This window comes from Rhinolophus hipposideros, assembly GCF_964194185.1.
Source record: "Rhinolophus hipposideros genome assembly, chromosome: 2".
Lineage (NCBI taxonomy): Eukaryota > Metazoa > Chordata > Mammalia > Chiroptera > Rhinolophidae > Rhinolophus > Rhinolophus hipposideros.
In genome coordinates this window covers 48,871,471-48,897,367 of record NC_138048.1, presented here as the reverse complement: position 1 = coordinate 48,897,367, position 25,897 = coordinate 48,871,471, and the positions used below count along the sequence as shown (strand labels likewise).

At 49.8% G+C, this 25,897-nt stretch overlaps 1 protein-coding gene across 1 annotated transcript in view; it reads right to left on the bottom strand.

Moving 5' to 3' along the window:
- Positions 1-387: 387 nt before the first annotated feature.
- The window catches only part of PDIA5 (protein disulfide isomerase family A member 5), an 83,013-nt gene continuing 57,503 nt past the window's right edge, over positions 388-25,897 (bottom strand). Inside the window, exons 11-17 of the mRNA XM_081072179.1 lie at positions 25,130-25,266; positions 16,102-16,172; positions 15,393-15,553; positions 11,639-11,769; positions 7,545-7,615; positions 1,053-1,187; positions 388-649 (exon numbers count right to left, since the gene is read on the bottom strand). Of these exons, the coding sequence (XP_080928305.1) occupies positions 569-649; positions 1,053-1,187; positions 7,545-7,615; positions 11,639-11,769; positions 15,393-15,553; positions 16,102-16,172; positions 25,130-25,266 (787 nt within the window). The 3' untranslated portion in view covers positions 388-568. The remainder of the gene's footprint in view (positions 650-1,052; positions 1,188-7,544; positions 7,616-11,638; positions 11,770-15,392; positions 15,554-16,101; positions 16,173-25,129; positions 25,267-25,897) is intronic.

The window sequence follows — 25,897 nt, the reverse complement described above, 5'->3', positions numbered from 1 at the left end:
TGCAGTGAGGGAGGAGAGCAGGGAGGGACTGCAGAGAAGAGAAGACGAAATCAGTTGGAGCAAGAGAAATATGTAAATGAGTTCTGGGAAAACACACCAAGACTGAAACCACGATGACCCAGAAAAAGCCAATGCTTACTCACTGTTTGCCTCAGCAGCCCATTTTCCCTGACCATCTTAATGTATCTCCTCTCAATACTACACTAGTCATTTTCCAACAGGATATTTTATGGTCCAATTTCCACATGATGACTGATAGGGGCCAGTACCCCATGCCACCCACCTGGCCTCATGAGTGTCTTCCACGTGGACGACACTGGACTGCAGTTCTCCACCTCCCAGAACCCCTTCATGAAATGAGGGAGAACACGAGTATCCATCTTTGTTAGCACAGGCTCTGTGGAAATAATGCACACCACCAAACAACTGGATTCATTTTATTTCAAAATTGTACAAAACGGCCACAGTGGCTATAAAAAACTTTGTCTTCAGACACGTGGAAATTCAGAAAGAACAACAAAACAGTATCATTCACAGTGTAATGGAAAAGCTTTCTCTGAGGCAGAAATCACAACTCTTCCTTCTTCTTTGCTAGTCTCTCGTGGTCTCCCTCCCGGAGGGTTCGAATAAAATTGGTAAATCCCAATTCCTGTAGCGAAGGCGAGGAGAAAGAGAACAAAAGGAACTTGAACCCAATACGGATGTGCATTCTCTCCCTCACTCCCCCTCCTTAACCCTCCTCGTGCTCACTGAAACAGAGAGGCAGACAGAATGGCGGAGGGGGGTAGGGGTGGGGCAGCTGGTGACGGTCTGCTTGCCCACATAGAAGCCCTGAGAAGCAGGTGAGGAAACTCCTGCACCCAGGAAGCCACCCTGGCTCTGAGGACAGGACTTCTGTGACAACCCCTTGAGAATCTCTCCTCGCCTTTGAAGCTCTGACAGGCCAGCTGAGTTCTGTGGCTTCTGGAAGTCTCCCTGGGCTGACCCCTCATGGGCTGTTTCCCTGGCCATCAGCAGAAAATGCTCAGGGCAGATGTCTCGCCCCAACTCACCGTCCGATCGCTGTCGTATTTTTCTACAAACTTCCCATAGTGATAGTAGTGAAAAGTGGGGTAGCCCTTGATGGCCTCCTGCTGACACAAGTCCTGGTTCTTATCTCTGACACAATCCACAGCAGCGCAGGCAATCTATGGGTGAAGAAAGGGAGGGTCAGCACAGGGGTCTCCAGTCTGAGAGCTGAGCCCTGGACCCTCTGCACAGACTGGACCGTGCCACGTGCTTCCTGGGAGCTCTCTCCTCCATAGCAGGGCAGCTGAAGCAAAGCATCCCCAACCTGGAGCGCCCTGGAGACTGACGGTGCTTGCGTTTGATTTTCAAGGCAGATGAGTAAGGTTTGGGGACTCATCTTGGAGTACCCTCAGACTACCCTTTAAAATCAAGAGTACAGTCAGCCCTCTGTATCTGCAGGTTTCACCTCCAGAGCCTACCAACTGCAAAACAAAAATACTAGGGGGAAAAAAAATCCCAGAAAGTTCCAAAAAGCAAAACTTGAACATTCCACATGCCGACCTCTACGCTGAATCCACGCGAATGAAGCGATGTGCAGGCACACCGTGCGGTAGCCTATATGCCAATATAGGTCATACGCAAACACGATGCCATTTTATACGACAGACTTGAGCATCCTCAGATTTTGGTATCTGTCGGGGGTCCTGGAACCAATTTTCCGAGGATACTAAGGGATGATTTTATAATGACCATCAAACAAATTGTGACTTGAAAGCAGCTGTAAATACCACCGATTTTGTGATGCTTTCTGGGAGGCAGTGCGGAATTCATTCATTTATCAACTCGTACTCCCTGAATATCTGTTTGGGAGGCAGTGTGGTTCCAAGGTTAAGAACAAGAGCTTTGAAATTTCTTGAGTGCAAATCTTGGCTGGGCTACATATTAAGACTTAAAGAAAATTAGCTAGCCTCTTGGTGCCTCAATTTTCTCATCTATAAAATGAGAAAACACGACCTACATTACCAGCATATTATACAGACTGAGTAAAAGAATTACAGTCAGGTCAATAGAGGCACAGGGCCTGGCACACAGTCAGTAAATGTCAGCTGCTGTTATAATCACTCCTACTTGCCCCATACACAAGCTCTTTCCCCACTAGGAGCTCAGCACCTGCTCAGGGAATTGGATAAACAGACAATTCCAAGGCATGACAGGAGGTATGATGGAGATGGTCCTGGGTGCCAAGAGAGTCCAGGGGAATGGAGCAACTGCATGGTTTGCCAAGGCCTGAAGGAGGAGGCAAAGAAATTTTCAACCAAGGAGGCACAGTCCAGAAACTGGGAAAGAGTTCAGCATGACCAAAGAAAAGAGTTTTCAGTCAAAACGAGGTTCCCAAATTGGCCTTTGGCCTCTTCTTGCCATCTTACAAATTCCACATGCTGGATAGTTTTTCCTTATTATTTCAAAATAAGAGGGTATAAAGCAGACACCAGGGAACTTTTCTCCTGTTCAGAGTCACAAAGCAGCAAAGGAGGGGAGAGGGTCAAGTAATGGCAACACCCAGTACAAAAGCATCATAAAAGAGGGGAGGGCTGAATCTGCTGAGAGGCAGTACGTATCAGTTCTGCTAGGGGTACAGGGTGACCTTGACAAAGTTCAGTTATCCAGTGAATGCCATTCTTACTACAGAAAGACACGTAATAAGTGAGATCATTTTAGAGCCCAATGAATGCTCTAAAGATATTTAAAAGGGGTGATTTGATTGGACAATAACTAGAGGGGCTGCTTTTGCCAGGATGGCTAAGGAGGCCATTCCAAGGACATATCTGATCGGAGACCTGAGGAGGCAGTCAGCTGTGTGGAGAGCACTCAGAGAGAAGAACAGCCCACGCCAGGACCTGAGAGAAGAACGACCACGGTGTCTCTGAGGGCCGGAGCCCATTAAGGAATTCAGACTGAACTATTACCACAGCCTGAATTGTTGAATAAATACAATTCACACAGTTCTTCGGCTGCTGCTTATTCACATTTGAACTGAGGCCCCTTTTCCAGGCAGGAGAGCCCTGCAGGCCACCAACAGTCACACTGACTGGTCACTTACTTGTGCCCCAGTGAGCAGGGCTACTGTTCTGGGAGCAGCAGGACGGAAAGTGAAGAGCGAGGTATGGCCTGCACTCTGGTCACCCATGTCCGACACCTGCCCTCCCTCACCCACCCTCACGCTTCCCTTCTATCTCTTCAGCTATAGAACTACGTTCTCTATAGTAAGACTTTATGGAACAGAGTTTGCAAACTCACTGCACACAATCCATATCTGGCTCTCAGTCCTGTTCTACTTGGCCCACACAAAATTAAAAAAAAAAAAAGAATCTGAATTAGCTGCCAACCTAAAAAAAAGAGCCAGAAGATTTTTATATAAAAGTGGCTGGCCATGTGCTCTTTAAAAACCAGATTTCATGGTCCTTGTCCTGCATTCTCACCGACAACACCCGGCTGGACCGGAGGGGGGCTGTCTCCTTCAGGCAGGGTCAGCTTGCCCTTTGCTGGCGTCCACATGGAGTTCGATCCATCAGGCCGGCAGGCTGGCCTCTGCAGGCTTCTGAGAACCCCAGCTCACCCTCAAAAGCACTTTCTGAAAAAACTTATCTAGAAATGTGAGGCAGATGTTCCTCTGGCCGTCCTGTGGGTTCTGTGTCTCAGGGCAGGCTCCAAGGGACCCGGCCCGGGGGAGACGTTGCACGCCAGGCAGCCATCTGTGTCCGGCCCTCAGTGAGCGGCCAGTGCGCCCCTGCTATGCCGTAGAAGTGTCTGATGAGCGTTGCTCTGGGTGGCTGCTCTCCCCGCATCCACCTTAAATTGTGAATTTAATTTGTATACATGCCCTGGAGCTGTGGGAAATGTAGTGTATGATTTTATAAATCTACTAAATTAAAAATGCATACTTATTCTGAATCACCTAAACGAGCTGCCAGCTGCACACACAGAGGGCTACTTCTAGCTGCAGAGGCTCCTTTTCCATACTCAGTTTCCACAAGAAGAGGCAAGTACGGCCCTCTCTAAAGGAAGTGGTGTAGACTCTTGGGAAGAAGGCAGCAAATAAGACCTTCTCATCTCCCAGTTTCACCTACGTGCCTGTCCTCTCCACACCCACTCACGATTTGTACTGACTCACCCACAGCACCGAATGTATACCTCTAGCTTCTACATGTGTTTCATGGTAGTTGGCTGCTGTGTTCCCTTGGCCCAGCACTTGCCACTGACATCTACAACACCTGGCTGCAGAGAGCAAGGAGCAAGGCCAGCGACAGACAGGGCTCAGGGACATGGCTTCCTCGGCCTTTAAGAGGACAGCTCTGTCCCTGGCAAGGTCTCCAGAGGCAGTCGTTACCCAGGTGGTAAACTGCTCATAAATGCACATGGTTTGCTTCCTTCCTTGTCTGGTCTTCCTTCCTCCATCTTCTCCCTTGGCAGCTTCCTGAGATCACCTCCCAAATAAATCCCCTGCATGCGAGTGAGTTCCAGGCCCCCACTGGCTTCTGGGAGAACTCTGACAGCGCCTGTCTATTCGATTCTGATGCAACCCCTTTCCAGCTGGGTAACTCTGGGCTGGTCATTTACCCTAAGATTCAATCTCCTCAGGGACATTGAATGGAACAGTAACAACACATAGTTGACTAAGCTCCTGTGAGGATAACATGAGATAGTGCTTTTAAAGTATGAATGGGAGAGGAACTCTAAGGAAATCTCAGATATATTACTGTTCCTTCATTCAGTCAACATTTACAGAGGGCTCAGGAATCAAGACAAGAGAATTCAAGGACAAATGAGGTGCCTGCCCTCAGGGAGTTTTCCCTCTGATGGGGAGGGCTGCATACAACAAGACCAGGGTTATGTAGTCTCTGGGCCAATCACAGAGGAGGGACTCCTGCTGCCTCAGGGCCCCCAGAGGGATGACCTTCACACCAGAACAACTGCACTGCAGGCCATGCCCCCCAACCCCCAGCTGCAGATACCTTGATGTGCAGTGAGACAGCCGCAAGCTGCAGCCCAGGGGTCACCTGAACCCTAACCGTGTCCACCAACCTTGCACCTGGAATCCTTGCTCTCCATGGCCCCTTCCACAATGCTGTCTGTTCCAACACAAACAGTGTGCAGCTCTTTCTCCGCCCAGCATGTCAACTGCTAATGTCCCCCAGTAATCTCCTGGGAGGGGGTGGAGGCTCCCCAACTAAAATATGAGCTGCCTCATGCAGCTTTATTGATTCAGTAAAATAAATCTCTGCAGGAGCTAATATTGACTTTGGCTATGAAAATGGAAGTGAGCAACCAACTGCATATTGATTAGGGAAGGAATAGGGCCTGGCTCTGGGTAGGAAAAAATACAATTCCGGCTAAGAGGTGGCAGCATGGGACGTCAAGAGACCCAGGCTGCCTGCAATGACGCCCTGGGCATCCCACAGCTCCTTGTAGGCCTTGGATCCCTCATGAGTGGAAGGAGAGAGCTGGACAGGCCAGCGGTCCCCAAACACCAACCTGAGGCCAGCACAAGAGCCAGCTCTTACAAATCACAATTCCTGGAACCACGCCCCAGAAAGTCTGATTTGATAGTCCCAGCATGGCACCCAGCAGTGTGGCATCAGTAACTTTAGTCACCCAGGATGGAGAAACAGAATGCTTCCTTGGTTACTGAGAGCTGGCAGGGGGAAGCCCAGACCTGCCAGCTGCCTGGGACAGAGAAGTTCAGTGAGTGAGATCCCTGGCTTGGAAAAAAGAAAGCCGGAAGGAGAGACAGAGGGAATGACCCCAGGAAAAGGCCAGCAACATTACTGGCCCAAGTTAAGACAATTAAGCAAAGGTGTATTATTGTCTCAGAGAAGGAAGGGGTCACCATGAAAATGGGGCCCCTGTGCATCAGCAGAGGCGACAGGGGAAGACAAGAGCTGACACTCAGCTGCTTACTATGGGCACAGACAGCCTGGCCTCGTTCAGACTGACGTGATCCCTTCACAGACTCCTGAGCCATGGAGACCTGAGCAGCCAGGCGGGCAGGGAGAGGCCACACCTCCGTCACTCTCCTGTCTGTCCAGACCAGAGTGCACTGGAGGAGGCATGATGGGAGCTGACCTGGAGAGACTGCCAGTCCAGTCCTGGCTCCAGGGAGCAAAGGCCTCCCTGCACCACCCGACGCCTGGATTGTGAGGAAGCCCTGCAGGGATGGGCAGCCCGGGCTACGCTGGACCTTCCTGGAGCTCCCAGAGAGGGAGCAGCCTCCCCGTTGTATGCACAGGCCCTAGTGGCAGAAGCAGACTGAGTGGTGAGGGGACGGAAGACGGGAAGCCCCTTCTCGCCATGCCCCTCTCAATGTAGGCCAAGTGGCAGACGGAGGAGAAAAACATTTCTGGTCCTTATACTCCCTTCCTGGAGGGGTGAGGGGTGCCTCAAAGCCACGGCCAGGGCTAGTGGGTGACGACGGGTCTGCCTGAGTCTAGGGCAGGGTCCTGGGGTCGGAGTCCTCAATGTGTCCCAACACTCTACACATATGCCTGCGCTCCAGCCTGGTTTCCTCTGACAGCTCTCCCCATGCCATCACTGCCACTCCTGCAGGGCCAACTCGTGGTGATCTGGCATCTGTGGCCAGCCTGTCCTGGCTGTGCCTGAATATTCCACCCAGGAAAATAAGGTACCATGGCAGAGATGTACGTGACTTTGCATTGGCGCATGTGGGTGTGTTTCTGGGGCCTGTCAGGGGACAGGTTCCTAAGACATTACCCCAGGCCAGGAATGGCCTTTGTGCACATCTACACCAGAATCCCAACTTTACAGAGAAGGGCACTCAAGGCCTGGAGAGTTGACATGACTTCTCCCAGATCACACAGGTTAGGAGCAGCCAAGCCGCACCAGCTTGAGTTCTGGGGTCTTCTCGCAGCCACTCGACTCTTTGGCCCCTGGAATCACACACTGCCCTCCCCGGGTGGTGGCTTGCACTGCCGTGGCTGCTAGGGGACGCGCGTGGAGGACAGGCCTGGGGGCCTCCCCCTCGCACTCTAATCCGATCTGCAGCTCTAGCTTGTTAGTTCTATGCTTCGTCAGTTGGCCTGTGCAGGAACCTTTCGCTCAGGCTCGAGAAGGCTCCGCAGACAGTCTGCTCTCCTCCACCCTGGTACACACAGTCAACTGCTGCTGGACTTTTTAATTTGTATTTTTAATTATATAAAGTAATGCATGACTACAAATTCTACTACAGAAAGGTTCAAGCTCTGAAAAAACAAACAGATGATCCCTTTACCACACACGCTGAGCCGTGACAGCCCCCTCCGCCAAGAAAGGGCCAGTGTATCCCTTTCAGTTGATTTTGAAGCATACATTCAGCCCCTTCTATCTTGCTTACGGAAAAAGAGCGTCCCAGTTCCCAGGAATCCCCGGGTCTCAATAGATCCTATTTGGGGAGGGGACTGAATGAAAAAAAAGGAAGGTTTGGGAATTGGTGATAGGGCGAAGTTAGAGGCAGGATAAGAGATGAAGAGGGTTTTCCTTACCTTTCGGTCATCTCTGAAGACGTCAGCAGTGGCAGTAAAGTGTGGAATGACCTTCTTACAGTGTGGGCACCCTGAGTGAGATGGGGAGAGAATGTTGTACATGAGGGGAAGGCCACAGAGCTAGGGGCTCTTCCTGGACCCTCCAGAGGGGCCTTTCCAGAAGCTTCTCTCCACCCGACAGATTTTGTGGGTTTGTCTGACTCCCAACCCCTGCACATCCTATTGTCATGGTCCATGCATCAACCCCTCCCCTTGAACCACCATCCTCTGTGTCTGCTGTAGGCATGAGAGCTTCGTAGGGAATCCCTGTGCAAGCAGCAGGCCCACTCCTACCCAGGAACCTCCCATCCTACACCCAAACTAAGAGGCTGAGGTGGGGGAGACAGTCTCCTACAGACCTCAGGGCTGGAAGAGCCTGATCTAGGTATAGAAAGAGCTTTGGGCTTAGCAGAGGCAGGCGCGTGCTCAGGTTTCTCTGGGCCAAATCTCTCCATGTCATGACTAAGAAAGTGGGACTGGGAAAGGCGGGGATGAGGACCAACCACCCTGCCTGAGCCCCGAGGCTCATAATTTGCTACTTACTAACTTCCGCATTCTGAGCAACCCCCACCCCTGCCCCAGACCAAGCACCCAAACCAGAGCCCCAGGCCTCACCCTGTCCTTCTACCCCTTGCTCTACAATCAATCTGAGCCTCAGATATGGGAATGGAAAGTCCAAGCCAGGATACGACCCAAGGAAGAGGCCGTCAGAGTGGATGAGGACCTGTGACTCTGCAGGCCTGGATATGACAGTGGTGCATGCCATTCTTTCTCTTGTTTCATGTGTCACCCTGAGCCCCTGTGGCTCTGACAACAGCCTCTCAGGCACTGGCTGGCACCTGTGTGGGGCCACTTTTTCCTCCTATCCCAGTGAACCCAGGGCAACACATGCTGATGAGAGCCTTGGAAGCCGCGGGCCGCGGTGGCCAAGACCTGCTGGCGAGGTCCTTCCCTCAGCACTAGCAGATGAAAACCCAAGCACAGCTCCTCTCACAACCATTCCCCAGACACGGAACACAACTGCCAAGAGAACAGAACTGCTTTGAGGAAAGCATTTCCCTGACTGTGATAATGAAAATTCTGACCAAAACACAGGTGGGACAGGCTAAATGCCCTGTGGGGAGACCTGGCTCCAGCCAGCTTTCTGACCTACAGTCCCGCCAGGCCTCTGGCCCTCCCTCGGCCTTGGGAAAGCCAAGGCAGGCAACAGAAACGGCTTTGCTCATCTGTTTCCTCTCTTTTTAAGACAAGATAATAACGACTGGAATTTCCAAAGGTTTTGTGAAACCAAATTAAGACTAAGCGACAACTTGAATCTGAGTTAGCACTTGAGCCGGGTCCTGAGGTGGGCAGGCCCACCCATGTGATCTGGCTGGCAGACTGGCCTGCTGGCCCCAGCATTGTGGGGATGGTCATGGGGAGGGGGCTCAAAGGGGTTCTTCCAACATCTGACCCCGGGGAAGAGACGATAGCTCGGCTGGTCATGGGTTACATCAGAACGAAATGAGACAAAGTGCCTGGTACACCCTAATTCATGGCAGATAGTCACAGATGATTTTTCCCTTGCCTCAATGGCAAGTATAAGAACATTACACTAATGTGACCTCACAAGAGGGAAGACTAGCTCCAAGTCATGAAAGGAATGACAATATACAGTTTTTAAACACTTAAAGAGTATAGGGTATGTGCTGGTTAACAAGGCTCTTCAAAGCATGCCCCATGGCACCTAAAGAGCTGCTGAGTGGTACGGATACCCACTAATAGCATCAGGCTGCCCTCTTCCCCCAAATCTGGTGTCACTATTAATTTTTCCATCCTAGTCTCTTTGCTCACTGAAAGTACAAAGGTAACTATCAGCCTAGTGCAAATGCCTGTTACTATCAATTTAAAGTCTCGAGGTCTCAGATTAACGGCCTTCTGTTGCATCTAATTTTCTCATTATCTGAAAGAAAGAGCACAGTGGATGAATAACCAGAGAGGAGGTTGTTTTAGAAAGGTCATGAAGATGTTGCCCAGAGGTGTCAGGTGGGCCAGAAAAAGCATGATTTTAAAATTTGGGCTCTTTTTTAAAAAGGCATCACCTTTGGGTAGCAGTACACCAAAGAAGTTCCCCACAGTGGGGAGAGAGAAACAAAGACTGAGAACAGGACAGAAAATTCCAATTTCAGAGACTCAGCAAAGCTGGCCTAAGCAGGCCAGACCATTCAGAGCAAAGTGGGGCTTGGCTCAGGAAAGGGCAGTGGAACAGCAGGAGGAAGATCTGTGTGGAAACTGGGGGGTGGGCTGTGGGGGGTAGAGACGGTGGGAGAAATACAGAGGTCAGCTTTTGCTTATAGCTACCTTCAGCAGATGTTTAACCTTTCTGTAGTATTTAGAGTATATATAAACAAGTGTAAGTACATATTATATACTATATATTATAAAAAGTATATATTATTTTTATTATTAAAACATTTTTAAAAGATTTGTTTGACTTTGTGTAGTTCCCCATCCTCCAAAACCCTTTAACCCTGATTAACCCATCTTTCGGAGTCTGCAGAAGGGTTCCAGGACAGGAAACTGCAGTAAGGGAGACGGAAGACTCTAGGAGCCAAGCCCTGAATGGACTGCATTTGAAGTTATTTCTTGCCACGCCTCCTTCCCTCGTGTCCTGGGCCCAGGACACCATCTAGCACACAACTGGGGTTTAAGGGAGGTCTTTAGTACCCCAGCAGGGTAGGAGTCCCCATTCTAGTGTCTAGGGGTAAAGAGAGGGGCATTTCCAAGGGAAAGTAGTTAGTCTGGGCTTTCTAAACTGCACCCAGCAGCTGGTTAGGAACTCCCACTTCTATGGCCAGGTTCTCCATCGCTACTGAGAAAGCTCTTCCTCTCAAATAGTGTCTGTGGCAAAAAGGGACAGCACCAGCCCAGGCTTTGGGAAGGGCTCTGTCACTAACCCACTGCGGCCTTCGGCTAATCATGTATTGCATCTCTTGGGTCTCTGTCTTGCATCCCTGACTCTGCCCAGAAGGAAGATGTTAACCTCTTATAATCCTGTCAAGTCTTTTTGGCATACTCTAAGGACAGATGAGGACAGCAAGAAGCTTTATAAGGAACCGAGACAGCACAAGTCCTACTTGGAGAAGAAAAGGCAAAAACAGAGGGATGTGTTCACTGCCTGAGGGTGGGGGTCTGAGGCTGGGGGATGGCAGGGCTAGGTGGCGACCCCTTCCAGACAGTGAGACCTGAGGAGAGACATGACAGACTATTGACACTTGAAAAGTGAGGGCACAGGGGAGCAAACAGGAGGGTTGGCTACAATCCAGCAGGTTTATGGCTAGGTTGAATTGCCAGGCTTCTCTAGAGCACAGTTTTATTATCCCCACTCCATTAAGCTGAGATATATATAACCGGGGGGAGAGAGAGAGAAGGGCAACAGAAGAGGGGGAAAATCAAGAGCCTTTCCTTTGAAGTATCAATTAACTTCAAAATGGGAATACACAAAACCCGAGGTCACAAACACCAATGTTAGCAGGCGTGTCACTTTCTCAACTTAAGCTTTGATTAAAGCTGATCGCTGGATCTCGGGAGCCCCCAACGAATGTGACTGCTTTCACCACAGCTTCAAAACCACTGGCTTCAAAGCCACTTGGGAAAGCTAATTCCAAGCTGTTAAATTCCAAGATTTGAAGGTGAAGTCAGTGTCTGGAGGGATGTAGGGAGCTGAGGGGTGAAAGGCAGTGGCCGCGTGGGAGGCAGGCAGCCTGGAAGATTCCAAGGACAAGAAGAGAGACTGAATAATTATATGGCGGGTCCCTGCCACAAACAGAAGCAGAGGATTCTAGGACTGATGTGAGCCAGGTTCCCCATAAAGACGGAGAGAACCTAACATGGCTGATTGAAGGAAGCCCTGGATTTTGAAGGACTTCAAGCCTGGAAGGAAACTGGGGAGCCTTGCTCACAACAGAGATGAGTCCAGAGTCAACCTGCGGCTGCCCAGGTCCTGGGGGGATCGACTTGGCTCCATCAGGCCCATCCCTCCACCTCGCCCCTCTGTGAGCACCCCAGCTACTTACAAGGGGCATAGAACATGACCAAGGTGTGCTTCTTCTTCTTCAGGGTCTCCCGGAAGTTGTCTCCCACCAGATGCAACACGCTGGTCTGCTGTTCTTCCCAGGTGGGCTCTGGAGGTGGGGGGGACTCGGGGCTGCCGGAAGTCAGGGACGGAGGGGAGACAGTCATAAGGAGAAGCTCCTGTAAAGGCAAGTGCTGCTACCTCCCCCCAGCACCACTCAGGAGAGCACAAGAGAAAAAAGTCACTTTGCATCCTGTCTAAAATTTAACTTAAAACCTCAGTTGAAACATGAACAAATCTGGAGCATCAGCAAAGATATTCTAATTCCTTTTGAGGAGCCTATTAAGAAGCCATTTTGTGAAGGTGTGGAAGACCTGAGCCCCTTTTAGGGCGGGGCAAACTCTGCAGGTGTGGAAGGTCACCTCCTTGCTCTGGGCATAGACACTGCCTTCCCCTTCCCTCTTGTCTCTTCTGGGACCCTGAAGCGTCCTCCATTATCTTCTGCTCCTGAGGCTTTGTTCTTGTGGAGAGAGTATGGGCTAAGAAGCAAGGCGGGTCTGGGTTCAAATCCAGTTTACTTACCAGCTGTATCATCTTAGGTAAGTTACTAAACCCTTCTGAGCTTCCATTTTCTTTTCTGTTAAATGAGTAAACCGAAACCTACCTCCTAGGATCAGTATAAAGAGCAGACACGGTGTATGTGAAGCACCTAGTCAGTCAAGCACGTAACAGCTGCTGAGAGCCTATATACTCCCATAAATGACAGGCATTCAGTAAGTGTTTATAATTTTCACTCTTTTTCTGCCTGCTGCTTCCTTCCAACCTGCCTCACAAAAGTAGAGAAATCCAGGGTCTTTTAAAAGCCTTTGTTGCCTTTGTCCCCTTCTCTAGGAGCGCACTCCTCTCTCCCTTCTCTGAGAAGTGTCTCTGGGGATGAGTGCAGCAGTGCAGACACTGCCCCTGCACGCTTTCCTTTGCCCCTACATCACCTGGCTTCTGACTGGCCGCACTGAGCCACCTCTACAGGGAGCCTACAGTGTCACTTCCCCAACTTCGCGACAGCCCTTTGTCTAGTTCTCTCTCTGAGCCCCCTAGCAATTCTCAAAAGATCTCATCCACCCGAATAGCTTCCGTAACCCCCGTAGCTTCCATAATCCCCGTAATCTGAGCCCCTATTTCCAGGTGTTTTCCAGGTATTTCCAGCTAGAGGTGCCACTGTCACGCGAATCCTAACAAGACTTAGAACATATTACCTTCCCCCACCCACATCTCCCAACTTCCCCATTTGGGTTAATGCACCCCTGCTCTGACCAAGACTGGCCCCTCCGAGCCTTCCCGTCTTCCTCTCTTTTCTTTGCCCTCCAGGTCCTGTCCTAAACTCTGGCTCTGTAGTGGACACCGCTGACCTAACTTTTCTGCTCTGCCCTCTCTCTAAATCCTGCCTTCCCAGGCTGGCCTGCTGGCAGGCATGTCTGTTACCCACAGCGCAGCCATTTGTGAACAAGCCTGGAAACACCATCAGCCTCACCTAATACGGTCTGCTCACCCTCCTTCTAGGTGGCAAACCTCAACTCTCCGTATCAGAGCCATCTGCGAGGCACGCTCTGCCTGAAGGATCTCTTCCAAGCTCCCCAAAGAACTATTTGTCCCTGGGCAAGGTCCTTCACCTCTCTGAACCTTGGCTGCTTCTTTTTAAGGAAATAGGAACGAAAACTCTGACCTCAGTAGGATCTGAGAATGAAATGGGGAAACAGATAGAAAAACATTCTGCAAGAGCTGGGAAGGTGTTAGCCCTTATGTGGTGATGCTGCCAGTTATGGCTCCAAATGACAGCTGGCATCAAAAATAAAAACAGCTTCCTTTCTGTAGTTCCCCACCACGCACCATGCTAAACACGATAGTCTAATTCTCCAGATAAGTCTTTGGGAAAAGAATGGTCTCCATTTTGCAGATAGGAAACCGGGGCTTAGCAGGGTCAAGCAACAGGCTGGGCGTCCCTATCTGAGTGCAGTCTCTTGGACCCCAAAGTCCACGCTCTCACCCTCAGTGCTTTTCAGGCACTCAGCGGGGCAAATGCGTACAGAAAGGACAGAGACCCTCATGCTCGCTATTCGTGTCCAGGCCTCTGGAGCAGAGACTAGCAATGACGAATGCCTGATCCCCTCGGCTCTCTGCCCACATGTGCAAGCACCAAGGAGCTTGCCTGAACCCTCCAGCCCATTCAATCCGTCCCAGTGAACCAGCCGGGCACCAGAGAGAGGCTGCAGGTGAGTGTAAACAGCAACCTGCTTCTGCATTAGAAGGGCCAGAGGAGTGAACGCGTCATCTGTTTTGGAGGAGAACCAGCACTTCCCTCTGGTCCCTAAGACAAAGACCTGGCTACTCGTAGAAGCCACCCCTAGTGATGAGCAGAACAGCGGGAAGAGCAGAGCCCAGGACCTCGCCAGCTCGCTCACCTCTTGCCAGGAGCCTCTCCTGAACCTAGTGGGAACTTTGCTCCCATTCCATAAGCAGGTGTTTCTCAGAACACTATGGCTGAAGGTCCCATTCACACTTCAGGGATTGCAGCCCCAGAATCAGCTCTAAATAAGCACTTCAACACAAGGAGATGCTCGGGTACATCCGAGTTTGAGGACCAATGTCCTGACAGACCAACTCAATTGAGACGCAGCTCTTTGGCACAGTTCTCTTGTCACTTTGTGACTCTAAAGTCTTGGTGCTCACGCGGGCATCATTACACCACATACCAGGGACCTCTGAAAAGGCTTGAATATGTTTTCTCATCCCCTCACAGGAGGGAGAAATGCTAAGAACTGCATGTTCCAAAGTCCTTGAGTGAGTAGGGGGTCCTTGGGCCAGCAATCACAAATCTACTCAGTTTCTCTGGACTTGCAGGCTGTTATGGGCTATAAATGATGTCTCCCTTTCCCCCCCAAATTCTTATGTTGAACTCTTAACCCCCGGTACCTCAGAATGAGAATATTTGGAGATAGGGTCTTTAGAGAGGTAATTAAGTTCAAAGGAGGTCCTCAGGGTGAGGCCTAATCCAGTCTCACTGGTGTCCTTTTATGAAAGGAGATGAGGATGCAGCCACAGAGGGAGGATCACGTAAGGACACAGGAAGACGGCCAAGGAGACAGGGCTCAGAAGAAACCCACCCTGCCGACACCTTATCTTGAACTTCTGGTCTCCAGAATTGTGAGAAAATAAACCGCTGTTAAGCCACCCCGTCTGTGTTCCTCGTTGTGGCAGCCCGAGCAAACTAATATGAAGGCTGGGGGAGCTCTTTGAAGTCTTTCTTCTCAACCCCAAAACACCACAGGCTGCACTAGGGACACTACCAGAAGCCCAGTCACCCACTAGCAAACGTGGGCCCGAATGAGTCCAGCTCTGGATGTGAAGAGCTGTGTGTTTGCTTCACTCGTTCAAAGGGGATGGAATCAAGTGCAGATGATGAAACCTGGGGTCAAGACAGCGGGAAAGGGGGTCCTGTATAAAAAAGGAAACACATGGCTGACTAAAGCTGCTGAAACTATATCCAGAAAGGCTACCAGTGTGACCTGCTGGATGAGGACACGGGGTCGGCACACCACTGATGGCTTTAGGACTGGGGCGGTCAAACCCGTCTTGGCTCCCATGGCCCTGAACCAACGACAGCAGCCCCTGCGGTTTACTTCACCTCTGCAAAGCTGTCTCCAGTGGCCGACAGCCGGCAGCCAGGAGTCAAGATATACTATCAAGACCACCAGACTTACTTTCGCATCCAGTCAAGAAAGTTCTTCTTTGTTCTGAGCACGGGCACTGCGTATTTCTCTCCATTCTTAAAATATTTCAAAGTAGGAAACTCGGAGATGTGGAATCTTTCTGCCAGGGCCTTGTTGACAGTGGCATCGACAGCTGCAAGGACACCAGAGCTCTGGGATGGGGGAGAGGCCAACCATGCATGACAGCCTCAGACACAGTGCTGGCAAAACAGAGGAGCCCAGATGACAGTCCCCGACCCACCCTGGACCTGCTGGGATTTCACTGGCGGATGGGGGGTGGCTGGCCCAGGCCCATCCATCCTAGGGAATGACTGAACACTGGCATTCTCATTTACGGATTTACAGGGTGAGATTAGGCTTTTACATTTGCCCCATCAAGCAGTCCGGGCAGATTGCGGCAGTTCCCAACAGCCAAGATCCCAGAAAACAGAGGGAGAATCTTGGGGCTCAGCCCAGAACCATGACCTGATGGAGGTCAGTTGGATGGGCATGGGAACATGACCCCACTGTCTCTCTGCACCTCTCCACCGCTGGTAGGGGCCCCACCTAAAACATATCCACTCGGAGACACAGAAGTACCACAGGCCTCCAGGGACTGGGAGAGCTGCCGCAGAGCTGGCAGGGGAAAGTCACTGTAATGATTCATGTCACCAACGCTTTAGAAGAGAGGGTGGGGGTTGGTTAAGGAAAGGATGCTTACGCCTGCTTCTCCATGGAGGACTTCCGCGGCACTCTCGAACTCGGGCTTCATTTTCTTACAGTGTCCACACCCTGTGGGAAGAAATCAAGAGAAGCCATTCCCATGGCACGGAGGCTCTGATGAAGTCCCCTGCATGCCTCTGTAAGACAGCCCAGACACCAGGGGTACCCGGGAGAAAAGAAGAATGAACACCAGCTCAGGAGAAAACAAATCGTTTGCCTAATCCACTGGGGAAGGCTCAGCCCCACTGAACCCCCTATTACTTTTCTACTCACAAAATACTTCCTATTCATATATATCTATGGCATTTAATTCTGTGCTGCCTTGTGACTGTTATATTGCTGTCTTCTGACATTTAGGAGCAGCCAGGGCATCTTTTCAAAACGTAAATCAGATCAAATTCCCTTGGTTAAAACATACCCATGGCAGGTAGTCCAAAACCCAAACTCCCTACCCCGGCCACAGCCCCACACTATCTGATCCCGGTCCTGTTCCCTCCTGCCCTGTACTCTGCAGCCTGTGGCCCCCACTTCTGTTCTCTTCTCATGCCAAGCTCAGGGCGACCTCAGGGCTCTTACCGCTGTTGCCTGGAATAAGATCTCCCCCCAGGTCTTTGCATGGCTGACCCCTTCACTTCGTTCGAGCTTTAGCTCCAATTTCACTTCTACAGAGAAATTTCCTGACCACCTCACCCAAAGGAGCCTCCCCCCACCACACTCTCTTCCGATACCCTGTTTATTTTCTCAGTTGTACTCATAACAACTGGAGTACTTGGCTTACTTGTTTCCTGTCCATTCCCCCAAGTGGACTACCTCTGGATAGGCTTGGCTGGCTGTCCAGCTCACCACCACATGCCTGGCACCAAGGATGGTCTTCCACACATTTTCTGAATGAATGAACCTCATGACTATATATTCAAGCTTTACACCTGTGCACACAAGCTTTAACTGGACTAAATTCTTTTGCGGCAAGTCTTGCCTTGTACCCAAACAGTTGCTAGTTTGATTAAACATCTCTATGTAGTATAACTGGCAGCCAAACCAGTTACTGTGCATGTACCCTGCCCTCCACACCACCATTTATACATTTCCCCTGCCCTTTACTAGGGCTCACAAACGTCACTGGAAATGTCCAACACCTATGAACATTGTTATCAAGTCTTCCACACATACCCTCGAGTTCTCTTGATACTGTTATGGTTTTTGCTTCTAGCATCGATCCCTCTACTCCCTGAACAAGATACTGAGGCTAAGAAATAACCTTCTGTAAACAGTTTATCATGAGGAGACTGGCCAGGCACTGAGGAGGAGAAAGCTCTCCCTCACTGGCACCTGCCTGTTCTGGGGCGGTGCCGGCCTTAACCCCAGCCCCAGCCTTCTGGGCCTAGCTGGCAGGATACCCGGGCTGCTTGGGCTGCAGGAGAGCCAGAGGAGGCGAGTTATACTCAGGAGCAGAACTCCAGCCTGCTGCGTTTTAGTGTCCTGATTGTGATTTGACAGGCCATTAAGTTTTATCACCCGACCTCCTTGTTGGGTTTTTATCATCTGTGTAAGTGCGCTTACGCTGATTTTCATGACCTGGCACAGAGGCTACGTATCAACTCCTCAATCACACTGTTTTCTGGCTGTGGGAATGCTGGCCTCCCATCAACACCAAGCCTTTAGATTCCTCTAGATTCCATTATCTTCAATTATACTTTTGATTTTATTACAGAGCAGCTATGGAGACTTTCCTGGATCTTGGAAGCAGAATTTTCCAGGGGACCTGATTAATTTGAAAAGCTCCCTGGTATCTTGGACTCTGGAGAGCCTGGAATTTCCTGGAACTTGGCTTGCAGCATGCCAGGGAGGTGGGGCTCCCACAGACGTTAGCGGAAACACTAACGTCTTAATACCATGAATGCCCTCCCCAGACACCTCAGTTTTTCTGAGGCTTCCAGCTGTATACACACCAAAGCTGCCTTGTAGACACTCACAGGCACTCTGGGGCAAACTCACGCACTGACGGATGCCTCCGTCCATCACCCAACCCTCTTCTTGTACGAAGAGACATTTGGGTTTTTTTCTTCTGTTATGTTAGTATAAAATGTGGATAAGGAGCTTTTAAAATTTCTCTTTTCAGGCTTTTATCCTAAGGAAATAATCTGACATGTGGACAAATATTGATGTATGAAAAAGCTCTCTACAGCATGATTTATAACTGGGGAATCCGGTAAATAACTCAAACCTTCAAAATTATGGTGCTGGGTAAGTAATTTATGGTGTCATTGTACAATGGAATATTATGTGACCACAAAAAGCATGTACCAAAAAGCATTTTTAATAACATAAGACAACGTTAAGAAAACTGTAAAAGAAAAGGCACAAAAAAAGGGACTTAAAGAAATAAAATTAAATCCCTTCCTCCCACCTGGTGCAATAAACAAATGAAAAGTCCAGATAAATTAAAGAGCAAAACGAAACAAAATATTGTAACAAAACATAGGGTACTATTTTTATATCCTAGGGCTGTATTTCCCAAGCAATGCATGAATCCCAGAGGTTGGGATGGAAAAAGGCAGGCTTGCAAGGCTCAGCGATGAGGCTCGGCCTCCAGGATTGCCTGGGGTTTCATCCTGGCTCCCCCTTTTGGCTGTGTGGCCTTTCACAAGTTTCTAAACCCCTTGGTGCCGCCCCTTCCTAATCTGCAAAATGGGGATAACCTTAATATTCACGTCACAGGATTTGTTGTGAAGATTAAATTAGTTAACATGTGGAAAGTACTTAGAACAATGCCTGATCCACGTACTTGTAAGTGCTCAATAAATATTCTAGCTATTCTTTGACTACGAAAAAAAAAAAGGAACGCTTTTGTACAATGAAAGACACCCTGAAGAAAGTTAAAGCAAGCAACAGACTAACAGAGAACAGCTGGAACACGGCTAACCGATAAAGATTAACATCCATAACTATAGAGTTTTAGGTCAAGAAGCAAAAGACAAACCTCCCCGTGGAAAACCCAGCAAAGGGTGATTCACAGAAGGAATGTGAAAAGTTGATTATCACAAGAAAGGATGCCCAACTTTTCTGGAGGCCAGGGAGCTGCGGACAAGCTGCCCTTTTGCCCAGTTCAGCAGGGACAGAAAGGCCGACAGCAGTATCCATGGCTGGCGAGGATGCAGGCTCTGTCACATGCCGTCAGGTGTGGTGACACCTTTTTGGAGGGCAGGGTGGCAGGACCTATCAAAACTCGAGCCCACTTACCCCAGGGCCCAGCAACATCACTTTCCAGAATAGTCACAAATATTTAGCCATGTTCCCAAATATATATGTTTACAAATGTTCACTGCGTTGCCCGAATAACGAAACACCAGAGACAAAAGTCTATCAATAGGGTAATGGTTTAAAGTTTATAGCATCTCTAAATTATAAAACACTATTCAGTGATGAAAAAAATTGAGGTAGATTTATATGCCAACGTCTACATTTATATGAAAACATCTTCAAGACCTACTGGTAAGTGAAAAAAAGCAAATCACAGAAAAATGGAGAGGGAATGATCCTACTTACATAAAAAACAAAAACAAAACCCGTGTTACCAGGTAGAAGCACAGAAGGAGAAGGGTAAACCGACTGTGAACGGCAGTCAGCAGAGTGGGGGGCTGGGACTCGCCCTGTCCACACTATATTGTTATGCATCCCGTGAACCGTGCACGGCCAATAAGAATGTTAATATTATTCTTAAAAACGTGATTGCATGGCGTGACAGTTACACAAATCTATACATGCGTCAGAAAAAAAAAGATAATTCAACTGGTACTTTAAAAAGTAAAAGTTGAAACAATGGAATAAGAGAAAAAGAAACTAGCAAGAATGATGCCAAAAAGTGAAAAGTGGTTCCCTCAGGATAATGGGATTATAGGTCATTTTTTCTTTCATCATTTATACTCTTCTATACCTCCAGGTTTTCTATAAAGAGCACATATTACTCTGAGAATAAGACAGAAAGCAGCACAAAAGCCCCGACTCTGACAGGACCTGCCACTGGATGGACAGCTGAGCTCCTGGAAGGCAGGCCGGGCACAGCACATTCCTGCAGGTGGTGGCATAGAAAACATCACATCTGGGCCTGTTGCCAAGGAAAGGGGGCAGACCAGGGCAGAGCTGCTGGCTGGCCCCTGGGGCCCTGGAAAAAGGGCAGGAGAGGGGGCTCTGGTTCCCTGGCAGCTTCTTTTTTAGATTCCTTTCCTGCCCCTCAGCACCCATGTGGGAGACAAGCTGCTCCTCAGGGACGTGCTCCCTGGGACCTCTCGCTTTGTTCCTTTTATCATCCCCACAAGAGCGGGTAATGTCGTGGCATCGTGTCTTTCCCAGCTTAATGCAGGGCTGGAGTTACATCGAGAGGGAGGAGCAGGTGGATGTTATTGCAGCAAAACAGACGGAGACAGAAGAAGAGGAGGGATGACATATAATGTGACCTGTCCTTCAGGATGCTGCAGAAAGATTCAAAGGCATCAAGGAGCAGCAGTTAGTGTCCTGCTGCCAGGCCCTTTCCAGATACCATCTTTGTCGTCTGTGGGATCACAGAGCTGGGCCTGGGACCGCAGCCTCCCACACTCACACCACGCCCCCACTGAGGTGGACGACAAAGGGGGAAGTGCTAAGCCTGGAGAGAGAGGGAGCCCAGGCTCTTTCCTGGCACCACAGGGCAAACGCCCCACTCGTCCCACCGCTGCATCAGACTGGCCTACCCAGGAGAACCAGCCCCTCCTGCAGGGTGGGGGCCACGGGACAAACCTGCTTTAAATCTCAGCTCCCCCTGTTCCCTTGTGTGATCTGGGGCAGGACTGGAGCTAACCTATGGAGAAGGGCCCCAGCCCTGTGGCTGAACCGATGCTTATTTGCTCAATGACAACGCAGGCTGCTGAAGAATGTGTGTGGGGTTTCCAGCAACTCCAGCTGGGGCACAAATGAAGGCAGGTGAGGAGAAGTGAGAGGCTGAGGGGGAAAGTAAGTGGCAGGAAAACTGGGAAAGAGGGAAAAGAAGCAGGGGGCCAATGGGAGGAGGTATTTAATAATTACAGCCAGGCCCATGCCCTTTCATGCCAAGAACCAAGAGAACGGCTCCACAGACACCCATAAAGTTTCCAGACAGAGAACCCTGTGACTTGCCCTGGGACTTACAGGTGCAGGGAACACCCAGCTGTGGTCGGCACAGGTCAGGAGGAAAGCTGAAGAACCCGTGTTTTCTGGCCTTTTAAAGCGGGACCATAAAAGAAATAAAGATGGAACACTTGCGCTGTGCATAGAAATTACTCTGCAGAGAGACCAGGGCTCTCCCTGAGAGTGAGTATCAGGAATAGTGTTTACCTTTCTTCTCTATACTTTCCTACTCTATACTTTTTTATTTCTTGATAAAATGTACATGCATTCCTTTCTAATTAGCTAAACACCGCAAACACTAATTCAGCCTTTCAGTTTCAGCCCCAGTATTTCAGTCTGTTGGGATCCTTTAAAATCTTGATGCAATTATTCGGTATTTTATCTAGCTATCCTCTTCCAACTCTCTAACCCTTGCAGATTTGGAAGCATGTCTTGCTTTTTATAGTTACAACAAAATTGCTGATTAGAAAACAAGTACCATCCTCTAGAAAGAACCAGGCCAGACTCATGGTAAGAGCATCAAGGGGGTACCTCCCTCAGGGTGGTCCCATCCGGCCCCGCTCTCCCCATTGTAGTCAAGAAAAAATGATTCACTTTTGATAAAAGAAAGATATGTATGTGTGTGTGTTTTAATTTTCTTTATGGAAAAGTGGACGAGAGAGAGGGAGAGAGAGAGGGAGAGAGAGAGGGAGGGAGAGAGAGAGAGAGAGAGAGAGAGAGAGAGAGAGAGAGAGAGAGAGGAGAGAGAGATTTAACTTCAATAAACTGGCCCCATGTGGCAAAAAAAAAAAAAAAGACATGCAAATTCATCAACCTACCAATCCTATTCCAAGAAACAAACCAAGCACATCTGGCAATCCTTAGCAGAATCCATGGTCTTTCATGTTGACAGAGCCCAACTAATTTTTCTATGTCTTCAAAATGGTGTGTTTCTAAACCACTCTCTATTTGGCCTGGGATTGACACCTATAATACTCTGATTTCCAGAATTCACCTTTTCTGCACCTGGGAAACCTGGGACAGCACTGCCAGTCTCTGGCCTGTTGACATCTGTCCTTTGCTCTGGGTCCCTCAGACACTGCAAAAGAGGCTTCCTGCTCACTGCGGGTTCTCTGGAACCGCTGGCATGATATATAGCTTGGCAGCTAGCAGCTCTCTGCTCTCAGTTCACCCCTCCTGGGCTCCAAATTCTTTCTAAACCACATGCACTCCGTCCTTTTCCAGGCTACAGACTGTGTTCCTAGATAAGAAAGGACGACGGTGCAGAGAGATTAGTCGATGCACAACCACTCCCATCTGATGGGAACTTTAACCGGCGGTTGGTTCCTCAGGGAGCTTCACCTCATGCTTCGGCCCCGATCCCTCTCACTTTGCCAGTCCTGCAGAAATAAACCCTCTTGTGCACACACGGGCAGAGCCAGGGGGCTGGCAGACACATCAGAGAATGCGGGGTCCCTGACTGGCAGATGCCCACCGAGAGGAGACTCTGACAGCTCCATGTGCTAAGTTTGAAATCAGAGCACCTTCAACAGGGCTCTGTGCAGAGCAGCAGAGCAGGTAACATTTGTCAATAACAATGACTAACGGGGAGAACAAAAGCTGCCATCTGGTTTCCAGTCCTCATTCTCTAATTCAGCTCTAGCACAACTTCATTTGTTCCTTTTCTCATTCATTAAGCCCTTCCTCTATGCCCATAAGGGACTTGGGCTGAGGGGCAGAAGTGATGAGCCAGCTCCTTCTGGTTCAGGGAGGAAAGAGAATACATTATAAGGGGAAGGGGAAAGGAGAGACCCCGTAGCCAGGCTCCTGGCCCCCAGATCCTACAAGCATCAGCTACTTCAAGGAGTTGCTCACAACCTGAGATGACGAAAAAGAACACAAAACACTTCTAGTTTGCAACCTGGGTTCTTAAAAAGAAAGGGCTAAATAAACAATGATTAAACAATTCCAAGCTATCTGGTATGTGTTTTTGGATAATTTATAGGATTCATCAAAGGGGACGAATACTCTTCACGCTGTGACACCTAAACCACAAACCATTGCTCAAACCACTGCACTCATCCAGGAGAGGAGTGGGGTTGGGGGTGGGGAAAGGCCTGGCTCTTGAGGCAGACTGGAAGGACAGACACATAGGGGTGAGGTTCCCAGGGGAGACGGAAAACAGCCAGCCAGTATCCGCCTTTACAGCAGGGCCAGAAATGCAGGCAGGGTGATTTCAGCTCTAGATTGAATATAATTTCCTACAAGACTTGCTTCTATCAGCAACTCTGAGACTGGCCGGGAGAGCACATTTCAGCTAGAGAAAACACTGCAGTGGTGCCTGGCTGGTAGTTTTCCAGGTACCCCCAACCACAGGGACGCCCTTCCAGAGGCCCTAGCATGCCTGGGGGTGACCTGCTCCTAAGGCCCTAACTGTCATTGCCCTTATTCAGGAAGCTCTTTAAAACTTAGGGGTTTTTTTTTTTTTGGTCAGTTTTCTAGAATTCAGGAGGAGGGCCATAGGGAATACTTTTCCTTTGGATTCTCCTAAGAATTTGGCACTTATAAGAAAAAAGGAGTTGGGGAAATCCCCAACAGTAACCCACTGAGGAATGATTCCCGCCCAACCACACCCATGGGGTCGCAGATGCAGGGAAAGGCGGGCAGAGCAGGCGTCAGCAGTACAGGACTCAAGAGCAGGGGACAATTTGTGCCACTTCTCTGTGTGTTGGTCTCCTTATCTGTGAAATGAGGCTAACTGCGTTCTCTTTGTGACACTGTGTCAGACGAATGAAAGGAAATGACCCCATGGGAAGCTACCTTGTCACTATAGGGTGATACAAAATGGTTAGCATAGGACCTCTATGACTTAAGATGGTTAATAACACTAGGGGTGTCCAAAAAATGTGTACACATGACTTGTATTCATCATTGGTATCGGTATATATTAAGTATTGCAATTTAAACATATTTTTTTCCTTTCTTGAAATGTGTATACATTTTTGGGCACCCTCTGTATATTCTTGTCACTGAATATGCCACCAGGGACTGAACGATGATTATACTGATCTATAGTCATTTTTTGCTTTTTTCCCCTCCTCCACAATTTCTTACTCGCCATCAGGCCCAAAGAGCTGGTGAGAAGCTACAAGAGAAAAGCACCCCCCACACATGCACCCTGTCCCAGGGTGCTGAGCTCTCCAGGAGCCCTGTGCCCCGAGCTGTCATCCCTTTACTTTCACACCATCCTTTCCAGGAGTAGCCTTCTCCCTCTTGGAAATGAATTTCAATCAATTTCCATTCTCCACGGGAATGGGGAGGACACTGGCCTAAACAAATCTTGAGCTACAAGCCTTTCAGCCATATTGCAAACACATTTTACAGCTCCACCCATTTTCCTTCCTTGGTCCATGGTGGCTGCTTTATTCGGGCTGTGATCAACCTCAGTGCAGCAGAAGGAAGGCATCCCAGATGTTGTGGGGGTCTGAGGCTCCAGCCCTGGTCTCACTGTGTCCTCTCAGCTGCTGAGTAACACATAAGCCCTCTCGGGGCCTCAGTATCCCCACCTGTAAGATGAGGGGTGATTAATGTTCTAGGCAATATCTAAGGGCCCCTCCGGTCCTAATTCCTCCAATTCTGGGAAATCCGTTTGCATTTCCTGATTCATGTTGACATGGAGGGAGCGGCTCCAGGGCCCCAGGTTGAGCTGAGAGCCACCTGTGTGCCTTTACCACAGTGACACAGGTGGACTGTGCACTGTGAGGGTGGGGACCTCACCCGGCTCCAGGGCACCTGGCACCGAGGAGGCATCTGACAAGCAAGTGCTCACTGGATTAGCGTCGCAGAGCAGCGCCAGGCCTACGCTGCGGGAAGGAGGCTGTGGTGGGGGGGGGCAAGGCTCCACTCACATGGGGCGTGGAACATGACGAGGACAGAGGAGTGTTCCTTCACAAACTGGTCAAAGTCTTCGTCGGTCAGGTGATAAACGGAGCCGCCCTCATCTGCCCAGGGAGTCTCAGGGACCTGGGGCTGTGGCGGCTGCGGACTGGAAGACCAAAAACAGGCAGAGCTCAGAGCAAGCCCCGGGGCCTGAGCAGCCCTTACAAAATCCAGCCCCCTGGCACAAAGCCCCACCGGGGCACGGCCGGCTTCAGGGGCTCACCAGGATCCCCCCCCGGTGGAGGAGCAGAGGGGTGAGTGGTCTGGCCCTGCTCACCTCCACTGTCCCCTCAAAGCCCCAGAGAAGCGCTTAGCCAAATATCCCATCACAAACAGTGGTGTTTAGCTAGAGCTCTCTAGGCAGCTCGGGAAATCTCACTGCTTCCCAGGAATCTGGGGGTTTATGAGCTTTCGGTCTCTTTCCAACTTTCGGCAAACTGGCAAGAATAAATAGAAGAGCAGACAGTGACCTTTGGAAAGCTCACTGTTGTGTTTAGTAGTGCCCCACAGGGCAGGGAGGGGGGAGAGGGACAACAGAGAGGAGGGGGTTGCGTGGGAGTAAGGAGGAAAGAGAGGCTGTCACGTGGGTGCCCAGTGTGGGAGGAGGTCACGATGAGGAAGAGTAGGGCCAAGGGAAACAAGGCTGGGGTACCCTCAGTATGAAAGCATCTCCATTACATCACAAATGCTTCCTTGAGACCAGGAACAAAGTCATCTAGTTCTCCCAGGGACAGAGT